The following is a 14286-nucleotide window of genomic DNA, read 5'->3' on the forward strand; positions in this document are numbered from 1 at the left end:
TAAAATTTTTGTGATATATTCTAGAATAGTGATGAACTTTAAAAACATTGTGCTAAGTGAAGGAAACCCATTACAAAACATCACATATTATATGATTGCTTTTATATGAAATGTCTAGAATAAGCAGATCCATAGCAACAGAAAGTAATTTAGTGGTTGCCAGAGGTTAGGGAAAATGGGAAATAACTGCCAGTAGATTTGGGGTTTCTTTCAGCTGGAGAGGGGGAGGGGGTAAAAATTCTCTAAAATTAGATTGTGGTGATGGTTGGGCAACTCTGAATATATTAAAAACCACTGGGTTACACTACCAAACGTAAAATAGATAGCTAGTGGTCAGCAGCGGCGCAGCACAGGGAGATCAGCTCGGTGCTTTGTGACCACCTAGAGGGGTGGGATAGGGAGGGCGGGAGGGAGGGAGACGCAAGAGGGAAGAGATATGGGAACATATGTATATGTATAGCTGATTCAATTTGTTACACAGCAGAAACTAACACACCATTGTAAAGCAAATTTATACTCCAATAATGATATTAAAAAGAAAACTACACTGGGTTTTCGACTTCAAATTCTATGATATGAAAATTGTATCTCAGTAAAGCTGCTAAAAGAGTCTTCTCACAACTTAAACATCACAAAGCTTTTGGGTGGGGGGTGGAGAGGATTTTTAGAATAAAATTTACTATAGTTTAAAATTTTTATTGGTTTTATTATATAGAAGTTATTCCTACTGTCATTTGATCTAATAGTTCTTGCCTAAGACTCTAGTTTAACATTTTGTACATAATAGCAGTAAGATGGATGTGTAGCGCTCATAATAGATTGCTGTAGAATTATTTGTTCCTTGACTGGCTGACTTGCATGTCTTTGTCTCTGACGGGTTGTATGCTATCTAGATGCACACATTTATCTATATGAACCTTTGTTCTGCCTTCCGGTTATTGAAACTGTTATTTGAGCCACGTTTTATAAGGAACTAATCTGAATATTTATGTTCAAAATAAATATTTGTTGCCATTGTCTTTCCATCTTCTCTTTAGGATGTCAGTCCTGTTTAACTTGACCTTCAGCACAGTCAGCTTATTAATTTATATTTTCTTTTTGTATTCTCCCTTTAGCGCCTTAATACGTCCTGGTCGTTTTGACATGCAGGTTACAGTTCCCAGGCCAGATGTAAAAGGTCGAACAGAAATCTTGAAGTGGTATCTCAATAAAATAAAGTTTGATCAGTGTAAGTCTTAATTCGATGATACAGACATTATCTCCATAAAATGGTAATATATCAATCCACCCTGTTTGTGGTCCTTACTCAGGATGTCTTAAAAGACAAATTCCTTTAAATATCTATTTTTCTCTCCTCTTGTTTGTCCATAAAGTCCATTTCTCAATGTGTATCCAGAGATTCTGTCATTTTGAATCCCGATTCTAAACAAAGTTTTCTTTGAGTACTTAGATAATACTTGATGAATCTATGTATAAATGTTTCTTTAGATGAATGTAAAATATAAAATAATATAAAAAGCACCTGTATATTATGAGCATAGTACCTTATGATATAGTCACTTTGGGGCCAAAAGAGGGGAAGCAAACTATAAAACAAAACACATGGAAATATTATAGAACCACCTGAGTAATAAAAGCAGCTATTAAAGCTGCAGTATTTTCAAAGATATCTGAATCAATTCATAAAACCAAATATGTTTCCGATAATAAGGGGGGCTATTATGTCCAAAGTTATTCCAAGATGAAATTCTGAAAACAAAACGTTGTCTATGAATGTGCTTTTTCAGTTTGTGGTTAGGCCATAATTAAAGGTTTGTAAATCGTTATCTGGCAACTCTACCTTTCTTTGTTTATCACAAAGTTATTTAAATGTAAGAACTTTTGTCATTTGTCCCAATGACAATTTTAATGGTGTGTTTAATAGCAGTTTTGGCTTTTTCCCCTTAGAATTTAGTGAAGTAAGCTTTTGTAAAATTACAGTTCATGATGGCTGTCTTCTTTCTTTTGCAATGTGAGTTCTTTATGGAGAGCTTTTTATTAGCTCTTCTGAAATTTTAATATTGTGTCCTGTCTGCATATAGCTGTTGATCCAGAAATCATAGCTCGAGGTACTGTTGGCTTTTCTGGAGCAGAGTTGGAGAATCTTGTGAACCAAGCTGCTTTAAAGGCAGCTGTTGATGGAAAAGAAATGGTTACGATGAAGGAACTAGAGTTTTCCAAAGATAAAATCCTAATGGGTAGGTTTTCTTTTTTTCTTCTTTTTTTTCCCCTATCTTATACTGTTCATTATGTTAGAGGAAAAATTCTTTTTTTTTAAATTGCCACTTGGTAATTTTTGGTTTGGTGGTACTTCGCTCTATTTATTTATTTATTGGCTGCATTGGGTCTTCGTTGCTGCATGCGGGCTTTCTCTAGTTGCGGCGAGCGGGGGCTACTCTTCATTGCGGTGCACAGGCTTCTCATTGTGGTGGCTTCTCTTCTTGTGGAACATGGGCTCTAGGAGCGTGGGCTTCAGTAGTTGTGGCTCACGGGCTCTAGAACTCAGGCTCAGTAGCTGTGGCACACGGGCTTAGTTGCTCCGCGGCATGTGGAGTCTTCCTGGACCAGAGCACAAACCCATGTCCCCTGCATTGGCAGGTGGATTCTTAACCACTGTGCCACCAGGGAAGTCCGAGAAAAAAACTCTTAATTTTGAGAGAAAGTTTATAAAAAATAAAGGTATAGAAACATACAAATACATACTCTAACAGAGCAACACAGTTTGGCCTCTTACGGAACAAATATATTATAACTTATATTACACTCTTTGCGGGGCATGAGTGCCCATGTCTTTCCTCTTGTCTGATATTGCTGATAAAAGAAGAGTTAATTTTACTGTTTTTCAGTATTTAATTTTTATTTTAAATCTTGAATTGCCTTCAAAACAGGTTAGTTATATTCCTGTTAAATTAGAAGTTTATTTTCTAGAAATAGAATTAAGCTTTTCCTTTTGATATAAGGATTAAGATGATAGTTTTTACAGTTTGGTTTTCAGTTGACAAATTATGGTTTACATGTGTTGTAGAGTGGAGTCAACTCATTTTTTAAACTTTCACACTTTTAAAATATTTATGATATTAAGTCATATTACTCTAAGAATGACTTTGAGGCAAAGGAGCTTCATTCATTTAAATATACCTTCCTAATGGAGTATTTTACTTAAGTAAGTTTTTATTCTTAGGGCCTGAGCGTAGAAGTGTGGAAATTGATAACAAAAACAAAACGATCACAGCGTATCATGAATCTGGTCATGCTATTATTGCATACTACACTAAAGATGCTATGCCTATCAACAAAGCTACAATCATGCCACGAGGGCCAACACTTGGACATGTGAGTATCTTTAGTTTTTCTTTTCTTTCAGATAGTGCTCCCCAGGAGCTTATATAGGAAATTGCTGATGAAAACATTTCAAAAGAAAATTCAGCTACTTCCTAGGTGTGTTGATACTTTCTTCTTTAACTTCCTCAACTGTCTTGAAATCAGACATACTTGTGAAATTTATCTGCTAATAAAGGATATCCTTAATATTTCAGATAATATATTTACATTATGAAATGTAATTCAGGAATGACAGCAAAATATAATTCTTAAATATGTAGTTGTTCTTTTCCCCTCAAAAGAAATTATGTATCATAGTGACTGGTTCAATAGTTTTTCTAAGTTTTTTCTCATTGAGTAGAAGTTTCATTTTCATATCTAATTATAGACATTTTATTTTTATTTATTTAATTTTATTTTTGGCTGCGATGGGTCTTCTTTGCTGCATGCGGGCTTTCTCTCGTTGAAGTGAGAGGGGGCTGCTCTTCATTGCAGTGCGTGGGCTTCTCATTGCAGTGGCTTCTCTTGTTGCAGAGCACAGGCTCTAGGCGCGCGGGCTTCAGTAGTTGTGGTACATGGGCTCAGTGATTGTGGCTTGCAGGCTCTAGAGCGCGGGCCCAGTAGTTCTGGCACACAGGCTGAGTTGCTCTGCAGCATGTGGGATCTTCCCAGACCAGGGCTCGAACCATGTCCCCTGCATTGGCAGGCAAATTCTTAACCACTGCACCACCAGGGACGTCCCTATAGACGTTTTAAACATTTTTGTGCAACGAGGTACAAACAGTTGTATTGCAGCATTAACTACTTATTATTTATAAACTGCACTTTTGCTTTCCTCATTTTATACATAGCTGGTTTGGTCATCAATCACCATGACCATCTCTATTAAATGCCGCTGAGCTTTCAGCATCATGGTATTAAGTAAGGTCATGGGAGACAAATGATAATTCAGGTTAATTAATGTAAGTGTTTCAAAACTGTGTCTGAATTTTTTCTTTGTTTTTCAATTGTCTAGGTGTCCCTGTTGCCTGAGAATGATCGATGGAACGAAACTAGAGCTCAGCTTCTTGCTCAGATGGATGTCAGTATGGGAGGAAGAGTGGCAGAGGAACTTATATTTGGAGCTGATCATATTACAACAGGTTGGCTGTAAAGAATAGCTTTGGTTCAAATTGTGTTTGTTGGTTTAAAGATTTTTTTTTAACTTGAGTTTTATGTATATTTTAAAATTTTAGGTGCTTCCAGTGATTTTGATAATGCAACCAAAATAGCAAAGCAGATGGTCACCAAATTTGGAATGAGTGAAAAGGTAATGGCTAATTTTAATCCTTCCTCATGTATCAAATGTTGATGTGCCAAGTGTCTCTTTGTGAGATAGGGCTCTCATTATAAGTTGATAGATTTTCCCCTATCTCATTCCAGGTGGATTTAACAAAGCTTACTCTAAACTAAATATCATTTTCTGAGAAATGTAACATACTCTTTCCATTCTAGCTGCTCAAACAGTAAGAGTTATTACTTCATGAATTAACCAAATGATAATATAAATTCTTTAGCTTTTTTTGTTCATATGACATCGAAGACCTACTTGTTGAGCTTGCTTACTTTGCCCTTTCCACATACTTCACGTTCCTACATTATCACTGTGGCTCCATAAAGCAATTCCAGTACTCTGTGAAGTGTGGATTTCTGGACCAGAATAGCTGCTAAGGTTTTCTAAGAAGGTACTCAGAACAGTACTTAGGATTTAAAATTTTCTCTCTTGCTCACACTTTTTAGTATTATACTTGCAGAAGAATAATGAAGTTTTTTTGCCCTCAAGGGCATTTTTATATTGTATTTTTTCCTTGCCCCCATGATATTTATTTTCTTATGTATAGGATAGTACTTCCTCTGTTACATACATTAGTGTTGGAGGTTTTTCTGTTGGATTTCTTTCTTTTCATTGATTTTAGCTTGGAGTTATGACCTACAGTGATACAGGGAAACTGAGTCCAGAAACTCAATCTGCTATTGAACAGGAAATCAGAATCCTTCTGAGGGTAATGATCTTTTTTTTTTAATGTTTATTTATCTATTTAGTCAAAATGTGCCTAAATATTTGGGTGCTTGCAAAAAACCTAAAGTTCCTCTGTTTTATAAAGTTAATAGGCGTACCGTTGCTGCCGTGATTAAATATGTCATAGACTGGATCTTTGACATAGACTGGAACCCCTAAATGTAGACTGGATCTTTATTTTATTCTGGCCATAGGCTAAGAACAATATATATATATATATATATATATGTATGTATGTACGTATATATATTTTTAATTTATTTATTTTATTTTTGGCTGTGTTGGGTCTTTGTTGCTGCACTTGGGCTTTCTCTAGTTGCAGCGAGCAGGGGCTGCTCTTCATTGCGGTGGCTTCTCTTGTTGCTGAGCACGGGCTCTAGGGCGCGGGCTTCAGTGGCTGTGGTGCGGGGCTTCAATGGTTGTGGCGCATGGGCTTAGTTGCTCCATGGCATGTGGGACCTTCCTGGACCAGGGATTGAACCCACGTCCCCTGCATTGGCAGGCGGATTCTTAACCACTGTGCCACTAGGGAAGCCCAGAACAATTTACATTGTGATTTAAATATTCAGTTCTACTTTAGCTGATATATTTCTAATATTTTATGTATTTTCTTTAATTTGATTATTTTACTTGGACATGGTTATGTTCAAAATGTCTAGTAATTGTATTGTGCTTATGTAACCTGTGTTTCTTGGTGTTGGTAAATTCATTTTTACATCTTCCACCCAATTTTATAAGGACAAAAATATAATTCACTAGTAAAATATTGGCATAAACATTGTACAGGCAAATATGACACTGCCAAAAATGAACTGTTATTACTGCCGTTATTCATAAGCTGATAAACTTAATTCAGACTCACCTTTGGAAAGAGAGTTGAAGGATTTAAGTGAAAAGTTCAAGGTGGGTTGCAAAAAAAAAAAAATCAAATGTATGGAAGTCAGGGATCACCTTTAATGATACTGTATTACAGTATTGAGAGGTAAGTGTTTTACCAAGTAAAAGAATGGAAATTATCTTTTCTGGCCATTCTAGATTGAGTAAATTGGTGAAATCTCAAGAGGCAAAAGGAGCAAACTCCCTTTCCTTTTAGCACGTATTTTGAAACGAGAAATACATTTCTGTGTTCACAGACCTTATTTAGAAAGCAGATGAGTACAATGTATACTTTTATTTCTTAAGTAGCTTTTTGTTTAAGTAGTCCTCAGTTATCTCTATGATAGATTTTGAGGTTAAAAATATAACATTTGAAAGTATGAAAGAGTTATCTTTAGGGAACCAAGCTTTTAAATGCTTTTATCTTTCATAAATAGAAGTCAATAGATTTTATAGTTTTTTAGGGTACATAAAGGCTTTTTATCTCATTTAGGGTTTTTGCTTCTCCTAAGGTTTCTGCCTCTTACATATCTGCTTTGTATTTCAGGATTCGTATGAGCGAGCAAAACATATCTTGAAGACTCATGCAAAAGAGCACAAAAATCTAGCAGAAGCTTTATTGACCTATGAGACTTTGGATGCCAAAGAGATTCAGATTGTTCTTGAGGGGAAGAAATTGGATGTGAGATGATAGCTCTTGATGCATTGTTGGTTTTATTGCAAGACCATAAGTAGCACTGCAGTAGTCGTATTTTGCAACACTTTTCTCCCATTCTTGGTATCACTCAAGGGTGTGAAACACTTTGTCAGTCTTTTGTCACATTTATCTAATTTTGATTATTCTCATGATGGACACCTACTGCAAATAGCAATTTATTAAAGAAAATAAAGAACTATCAGGATTGAAAACAGCTTGTTTGAGAAATGTCAATCAGTTATTAAGTTGAAAATAAGTAATGATTTTATGGTTGGTTACAGTGCTAGATGTGAATAGAAATTGTGCCTTTAGCTCTTGGGAAGTATTTTTACTTAGGAAAATAAAATTCATGAAGGATTGTCTTTATTTCTAGATAGTACCACTTATCTTTGATAAAGAAATGATGCTATTTGGCTATCGGTAAATCATATTTCTACATACATCAGTGGAAACTTCATTAAGATGCACTTAATTATGATCTAGATTGACCATATATAAAGTGTTTTTTTAAAAATCTAAGAGTAGAGAATTGTGAACCTACAGATACAATTGGAATTTAAATGATTATTATAAGCTTTTTAAAATGCAGCTTGCATTTTCATGGTCTTTTTTTTTTTAACATTACTATCACTCTGAAAATGAAGTTTATTTCAGAGCAGCAGTATTTTGTTAAATAAACAAGTAACACACCTCAAATTATGAATAACTATGTAATTATGCTTTGCATTAAAACCAAAATAAAACCAAAAACCCAGTCCCGTTCAGAGTGAACTTTTGAATTATGCTGTGTTAGAAATGGAAAGTTGTGTTTATTTTTCAGTCAGATTTTGTGAATATGAATGTATTACAGAATTTACAGATGACTTTAACTCAGTAGAAAAATTATTTTAGAGCACATTGTATTGGTTTTACAACCATATTATATTCTTGAAGTGATTTTATTAAAATTACCTACAGTTTTCTAGTAACTTTTAAGCTGTATATGGTCTTCGTTGAGGTTGGTAGAGGGAGCTTGCTACATGATATTCTTGCCCTTTTATTTGGGTAATTTAAAATTTTGATGTACTTTCAAACTTAGAGAAACATTACCAGAATAATACAAGGAATTTCCATATATCCTTGATTCAGATATACCAGTTATTTTCATTTGCCCATTCTTTATTGCCCCTGCTTCCTTTCTCCCTTTCTCCTCTCTTCCCTCCCCTCCTTCCCTCCGCTTCTCTCTGTGTTTATATATATATGAGTATACATGTCTTTGCGTGGACACACGATTTCATTTGTCTTGATAGACTTCTAGAAATTGCTGTGTGATGTGGCGAGTTTCTGTTTAACTTTTTAAGAACCTGATGAACTGTTTTGAAAGTAACTATATAATTTTATGTTCCAACTACCAGTGTATGAAGGTTCCCGTTTCTCCATATATTGTACAGTGTTTCTTATAGTCTTGTCTTTTTGACAAAGCCAATCTAGTGGGTATGAAGTAGAATCTTATTGTGGATTTAATTTACATTTCCCTAGGACTAGTGATTTTGAACATCCTCTGCTAGGCTTTTGGTCATTTGTATATCGTCTTTGGAGAAATGTCTGTTGAAATCCTCCCTTCCCTCTTTGGGTTGTTGTCTTCTGTGTTGTAAGAGATCATATATTCTAAAGACAAGTCCTTTATCATATGGATCTTGTTTTTTTTTTAAATCCAGTCTGAAACTCTCTGTTGTTTGAGTAGGATGTTTAGTTCATTCATATTTAATATTTATGTAGTTGCTTTTACATCTGCCATTTGCTATTTGTTTTCTGTTTTTCTCATATCTAAAGAGATCCCTGTGTTCCTCTTCTTTTTTTTTGGCTGCACAGCATGGCTTGTGGGATCTTAGTTCCCCAACAGGAATTGAACCCGGGCCCTTGGCAGTGAGAGAACGGAGTCCTAACCACTGGACTAACAGGAAATTCCCTGTTCCTCCTATTGTGAGTTATGTCTTAGCAGTTGCTCTAGGGATGACAGTATGCATTTATCACTCTTAATCACAGGCTCCTTCAAAATAATACAAGTTTAATTCTGTCAAATTGTAGTAAATTTGTTCCAGTATATCTCCTTTTCTTTCCTTTGTGCTATCGTTGTCATGTTACATCTGTACGTGTTACAACAACTTAATACAATGATTAACTACTGGTTTATATAATCTTAAATCCTCTGTCTTTATCTGGGGATGTCTTTATTTTGCCTTTGTTTTTTAAGAATATTTTTGCTGGATATAGAATACATGATTAACAGTTTATTCTTTTTTTTCGCGGTACGCGGGCCTCTCACTGTTGTGGCCTCTCCTGTTGCGGAGCACAGGCTCCAGATGCGCAGGCTCAGTAGCCATGGCTCACAGGCCTAGCCACTCCACAGCATGTGGGATCTTCCCGGACCGTGGCACGAACCTGTGTCCCCTGCATCGGCAGGCGGACTCTCAACCACTGCGCCACCAGGGAAGTCCCAACAGTTTATTCTTTAATCTCTTTGAATGTGTCGTCCCACAGCCTCTGACTTCCATTATTTTTGGTGAAAAGTCAGCTGTTAATGGTAATTTTGGTCTCCTTTTCCGATAGGTTGTTTTTCACTTGCTGCTTTCAAGAATTTTTTCTTAGCCTTGTCTTTTAACAGTTTGACTATGATGTTTATAAATGTGGACATCCTTGAGTTTTTCCTATTTGGGATTCGTTGAACTTCTTGGATCTGTAGATTAATGTTTTTCATCAGATTTGAGACATTTTTGGCAATTATTTCTTCAAATATGTTTATTTGCCCTTTCTCTCTTCTGGGATTCTCCTTTCACATATGTTGATCTGGTTTCTGAGGCTTTGTTCATTTTTTTCATTGCTTTTCTCCCTCTCCTCTTCAGATTGAATACTTTCTGTTGATTCAGCTTCAAGTTCACTGATTCTTTCTTCTTTCAACTGAATTTTTCATTTCATATATTATATTCTTCAGCTCCAAGTTTCTATCTGGTTCTTTCATATACCTTGTATCTCTTTACTGAGATTCTTCATACATTGCATTATTTTCATCATAGCTCTCATTAATTTTTTAAACATGAATTCCATTAGTTCTTTGAACATGTTCATAATAGTTGCTTTTAAGTCTTTGCTCATTCTAACATCTGGAGATACTCAGTTCCTATTGAATGCTTTTCTTCCTCAGTAAGGGTACACTTTCTTCTTTCTTTGCTTTGTAATCTTGTTGAATTTCAGATAATGTAGCAATTACTAATTCTGAATTTTTCCCCAGAGGGTTGTTCTTGTTTTATTTAGTAACTTGCCACCAGTAAATTTGTGAAATCTGTCTCCACAGCAGTGTGCAGTCACCAATGTCTCTACTCGTTTTTTAAAATAATAAATCTTGCTTCCTAAGCGTTGCTGCTGGATTGCATAGCTTAGCTTATAGCCAAAGATTGGACAGAGGTTGTGTTCAAACCCCATCAGTCAGGCCTCCGCTCTGCCAATGGATCTGTGTGAGCTGGCAAGTACATTCAGTGTTCAGGTCATTTTCAAGTCTGCTCTGGTCTGTGCTTTCTGCTGGGCTTTTTTGCTTCTCCCTTGTGCATATGTGCAGGCTTTGGCAACCATGGGTATGTGGGTGGCCTGAACCAGCTTCAATTTCCGCTTTGCATGCCTGTACATCTGGAGTATATAGAGTGCTTATCAAACCCAGATGGCTGTCTTACCTCCTAGAACTTCCGGTGAAATCCCTAGCTACTCTGTTGTTTGCCCCAAACAGGACTACAACCTCACTGAGCCTTGTTTGCTTACCACTGAGCTCCCAGGTTAACTTACAGTGCATCATATCAAATGAGTCCCCTCTGGCAGTGACAACAAGCCTTGTTCCCTGGGTCTGCTCTTGCCCTGGTTGAACTACTGCACCCGTAGACCTGGCCCAGGATGTGGCAGCACAGTAATCCCACAGGCTCACAGCTTCTTTCCCTAACTGGGTTTCATGAATAAGCACTTCTTAGTTTGTTGCAGATCTTCAGTTAATTTCCAGAGTGCTGAAATGGCTGTTTTATTAAACAGTTTATCCAAATTTATAGCTGCTTTTTAAAAAATGGAGAGGGAAGAGATATGGGAACATATGTATACATATAACTGATTCACTTTGTTATAAAGCAGAAACACACCATTGTAAAGCAGTTATACCCCAATAAAGATGTTTTAAAAAAAAAATGGAGATGATTTGTCAACCTCCTCCCCTCATCATGCCAAAAGTATATTTCCCCAGCTTATTCTGAGTCACATTTCAACCATATCAGTTTAATAAGAATGGACTTTGAGAGGACTTGTAAACTTTTTAAAGCTGTCCATTGAAAGCTACCACAATGCCAGAGTTTTACAAGTAGACTATACCTATTAAATAGATTACTTGTGGTAATTGATAAATGTTTTATTTTTAGATATTCTTTGTTCATATTCATTTTAAAGTAAATACTGAGTTACTACCATCTGGCTAGTTATAAGCATTTTTCTTAATGTAAGTATGTAACATTTTAATAAAATATGTTGGAATGTAGACTTGATCTTTGAATTGAAAAGATAACACCTAGTCGTGGACATAAAATTTGGAGAGTTGATACATTTGAACTGAGGATTTTATTTCTATGCAGATTCTCCCCTGCCCCCATTCTGTCACATGAATCCCTATTCTTTTGGGCAAGAATGTGATTCCCCGACACACACCCCTCCCCACCTTTTAAAACAGAAACTTAGTTTAGTTATGTATCAATGCTTCATATGGGAATATAATGGATAGCTAATCTGTTATGAATTTGAGAATGTATTTCATGAAAAAAGAAATTACAGAGCTGCCAAAGAGAGAGGGTGAGAGGGAGAGAGGTTGTAAAACCTAGTTTGGGGAACTTGATATGAATCTAATCTCCTGCAGTTCTGGGAGCAGGTATGTAACTCATACCCAGGGAACCTGGAATCTGAAGGAACTGGTAGGTTGCTTTGGCTCAGGACAGGAGAAGAACTGCTAATGTGATGAGACAGTTCTACACTCGCAGCATTTGCTTTGACAAAGACTGTTTGAGTGCTTATCGAGGACCAGATGTTAGTCAAGCCTGAAAGAGAGAAAGTGAGCCATGGTGGTGGATCCACGTTGGATACCGCACAAAAGGGCCACTCAGAGGTGTGAACAGGCCTCAGAACAGGATAGTCCAAAGTGGGGCTCTGGATTCCTTAAGAACGAAGAAGAAAGAATGGATTACATTCACTTAGGTCAAGGGAGTTACAGGTGAGAACAGCTCTGGGCTCAGAAATGCCCCTGAGAGAAAGAGTCAGCTTTAAAACAATTGCCAGATCCAGACTGCTCAAAACCATCTCACATGAGAACTCTACCGCCCCCTGCAGTTTTGAACCTGGCATCATGGGAAACCCTAATTAGCCAGCTGAAGGAAGGGGACCATGCCTGCTTTCCACCCTTACTGCAGGTGGTCTGCCTGTAGCATGGCCTAGCTGATTAACTCTGACTTGGCATTTTTATAGTTCCGTATAGTTTTGTGGGGCTGGACATTGTTTTTCAGTGCTTTGTGAGATAAAGCAACTCTGGACTTATTACTTGAGAGTAAGGGTTTTCAACCTGGCTTGGGAGAAGAACCTCTGAATATTTAAAAGGGTAGTGGGAGATGAAGTTGCCTTCTAATTATATCCCATGAGTCAAAAATAGTGGTTACATATATTAACAGATTTTTGTTTGAACACTTTTCTGGGTGATATAATTCTATTCATAAGATTTTTCAAAATTGAAATATTTGTGTAATTTCCATCATAATCATGTATGGGGTATGTGTGTGAGTAACTTTTAACAAAGCTTCTAATGTCTTAGTATTTTTTAAAATTTTTATTGAAGTATAGTTAATTTACAGTGTTGTATTTCAAGTGTACAGCAAAGTGATTCAGTTATACATATATATCTATTTATATTCTTTTCCAGATTCCTTTCCATTATAGGTTATTACAAGATATTGAGTATAGTTCCCTGTGCTATACAGTAGGTCCTTGTTTATCTGTTTTATATATAGTAGTATGTATATGTTAATCCCAAACTCCTAATTTATCTCCCACCACCATCCCCCTGCTATCCCCTTTGGGAACCATAAATTTGTTTTCTATGTTTGTGAGTCTATTTCTGCTTCGTAAATAAAACGTATCATTTGTATCATTTTTTTTTAGATTCCACATATAAGTGATATCATGATGTCTTTCTCTGACTTGACTTCACTTAATATAATAATCTCTAGGTCCATCCATGTTGCTGCAAATGGCATTATTTCATTCTTTTTTATGGCTGAGTAATATTCCATCGTATATGTATACTACATCTTCTTCATCCATTCACCTGTCAGTGGACATTTATCGAAAAGACACATGCACCCCGGTGTTCATAGCAGCACTATTTGCAATATCCAAAGCATCATGGAAGCAACATAAAAGTCTTGGTATTTTTTATATCATTTTATTTCCTCTTCCCCCTTATATGATATTTTATTGTACTATATTATGGTTCAGTATTCTTTCCCCTTAAAATTCCTATGCAGTTTAGTCATGTTATATTTCCATAATCATTATCAGTTTAATACTTTTAATATTGAAATAGCTAATCTAGGGATTTAGTAGAATGATCTATTTATTGTTAAAATGGGGACAAGAGAAACTGCTTTTAGTTGATTACAGCTCTTATTTCCCCCTTTATTCTATTGATAACATTTTTATGATTATGTTAAAATTCAGGAATTATTTTGTGGGATCTTATTCTTTGCTCTCCATTTTATGTTGGTAAACTCTAAGGTTATATATATATCCTTGGTCCTTTTAGCTTCTCTCTATATTTTTGTATCATCTGTATGCTGATGACTTCTTAGTCTTTCTCTACAGCCCTTTTCCATTTACGTTACATGTCCAACTGTTTTTCTCCATAGCATTTGATTTGTATGTTCATAAGAAGCTGTTCTTGGGGACTTCCCTGGTGGTCCAGTGGTTAGGACTCCGCACTCCCAATGCAGGGCGCACAGGTTCAAACCCTGGTCCGGAAGCTAAGATCCTGCATGCCACGTGGCGCGGCCAAAAGAAGAAGAAGAAGAAGAAAGAAAAAGCTGTTCTCTAATTTATTGTTTCTGTGTCTGCCTTTTCCCACCTGATGTTGAGTTCTAGGAAGAAATCTTGAACACTTGTATCTCTAAGACTAAATGGAGTGCTTTATAGGTAGACAGCTAATAAATTTTCAGTGAGTGAAAGAATAATAGGCATTCAGTAGATTGATCCT

The 14286-nt window shown here is 36.2% G+C and overlaps 1 protein-coding gene across 2 annotated transcripts in view; it reads left to right on the forward strand.

Annotated features, from left to right (window-relative positions):
- YME1L1 (YME1 like 1 ATPase) overlaps window positions 1-14086 on the forward strand; it is a 37324-nt gene extending 23238 nt beyond the window's left edge. The window contains exons 13-20 of one of the 2 annotated variants that reach the window (XM_032622327.1): window positions 1116-1228; window positions 2082-2237; window positions 3221-3372; window positions 4376-4502; window positions 4596-4669; window positions 5316-5402; window positions 6843-6977; window positions 13943-14086. In XM_032622327.1, coding sequence (XP_032478218.1) covers window positions 1116-1228; window positions 2082-2237; window positions 3221-3372; window positions 4376-4502; window positions 4596-4669; window positions 5316-5402; window positions 6843-6977; window positions 13943-14005 — 907 coding nt within the window. In that variant the 3' untranslated portion in view covers window positions 14006-14086. Of the gene's footprint in view, window positions 1-1115; window positions 1229-2081; window positions 2238-3220; window positions 3373-4375; window positions 4503-4595; window positions 4670-5315; window positions 5403-6842; window positions 7363-13942 lie in introns of those variants that run through there. The other variant, XM_032622328.1, reaches the window with a different exon arrangement.
- Window positions 14087-14286: the final 200 nt, after the last annotated feature.

Source organism: Phocoena sinus, chromosome 2, assembly GCF_008692025.1.
Source record: "Phocoena sinus isolate mPhoSin1 chromosome 2, mPhoSin1.pri, whole genome shotgun sequence".
In the NCBI taxonomy this organism is placed as follows: Eukaryota; Metazoa; Chordata; class Mammalia; order Artiodactyla; family Phocoenidae; genus Phocoena; species Phocoena sinus.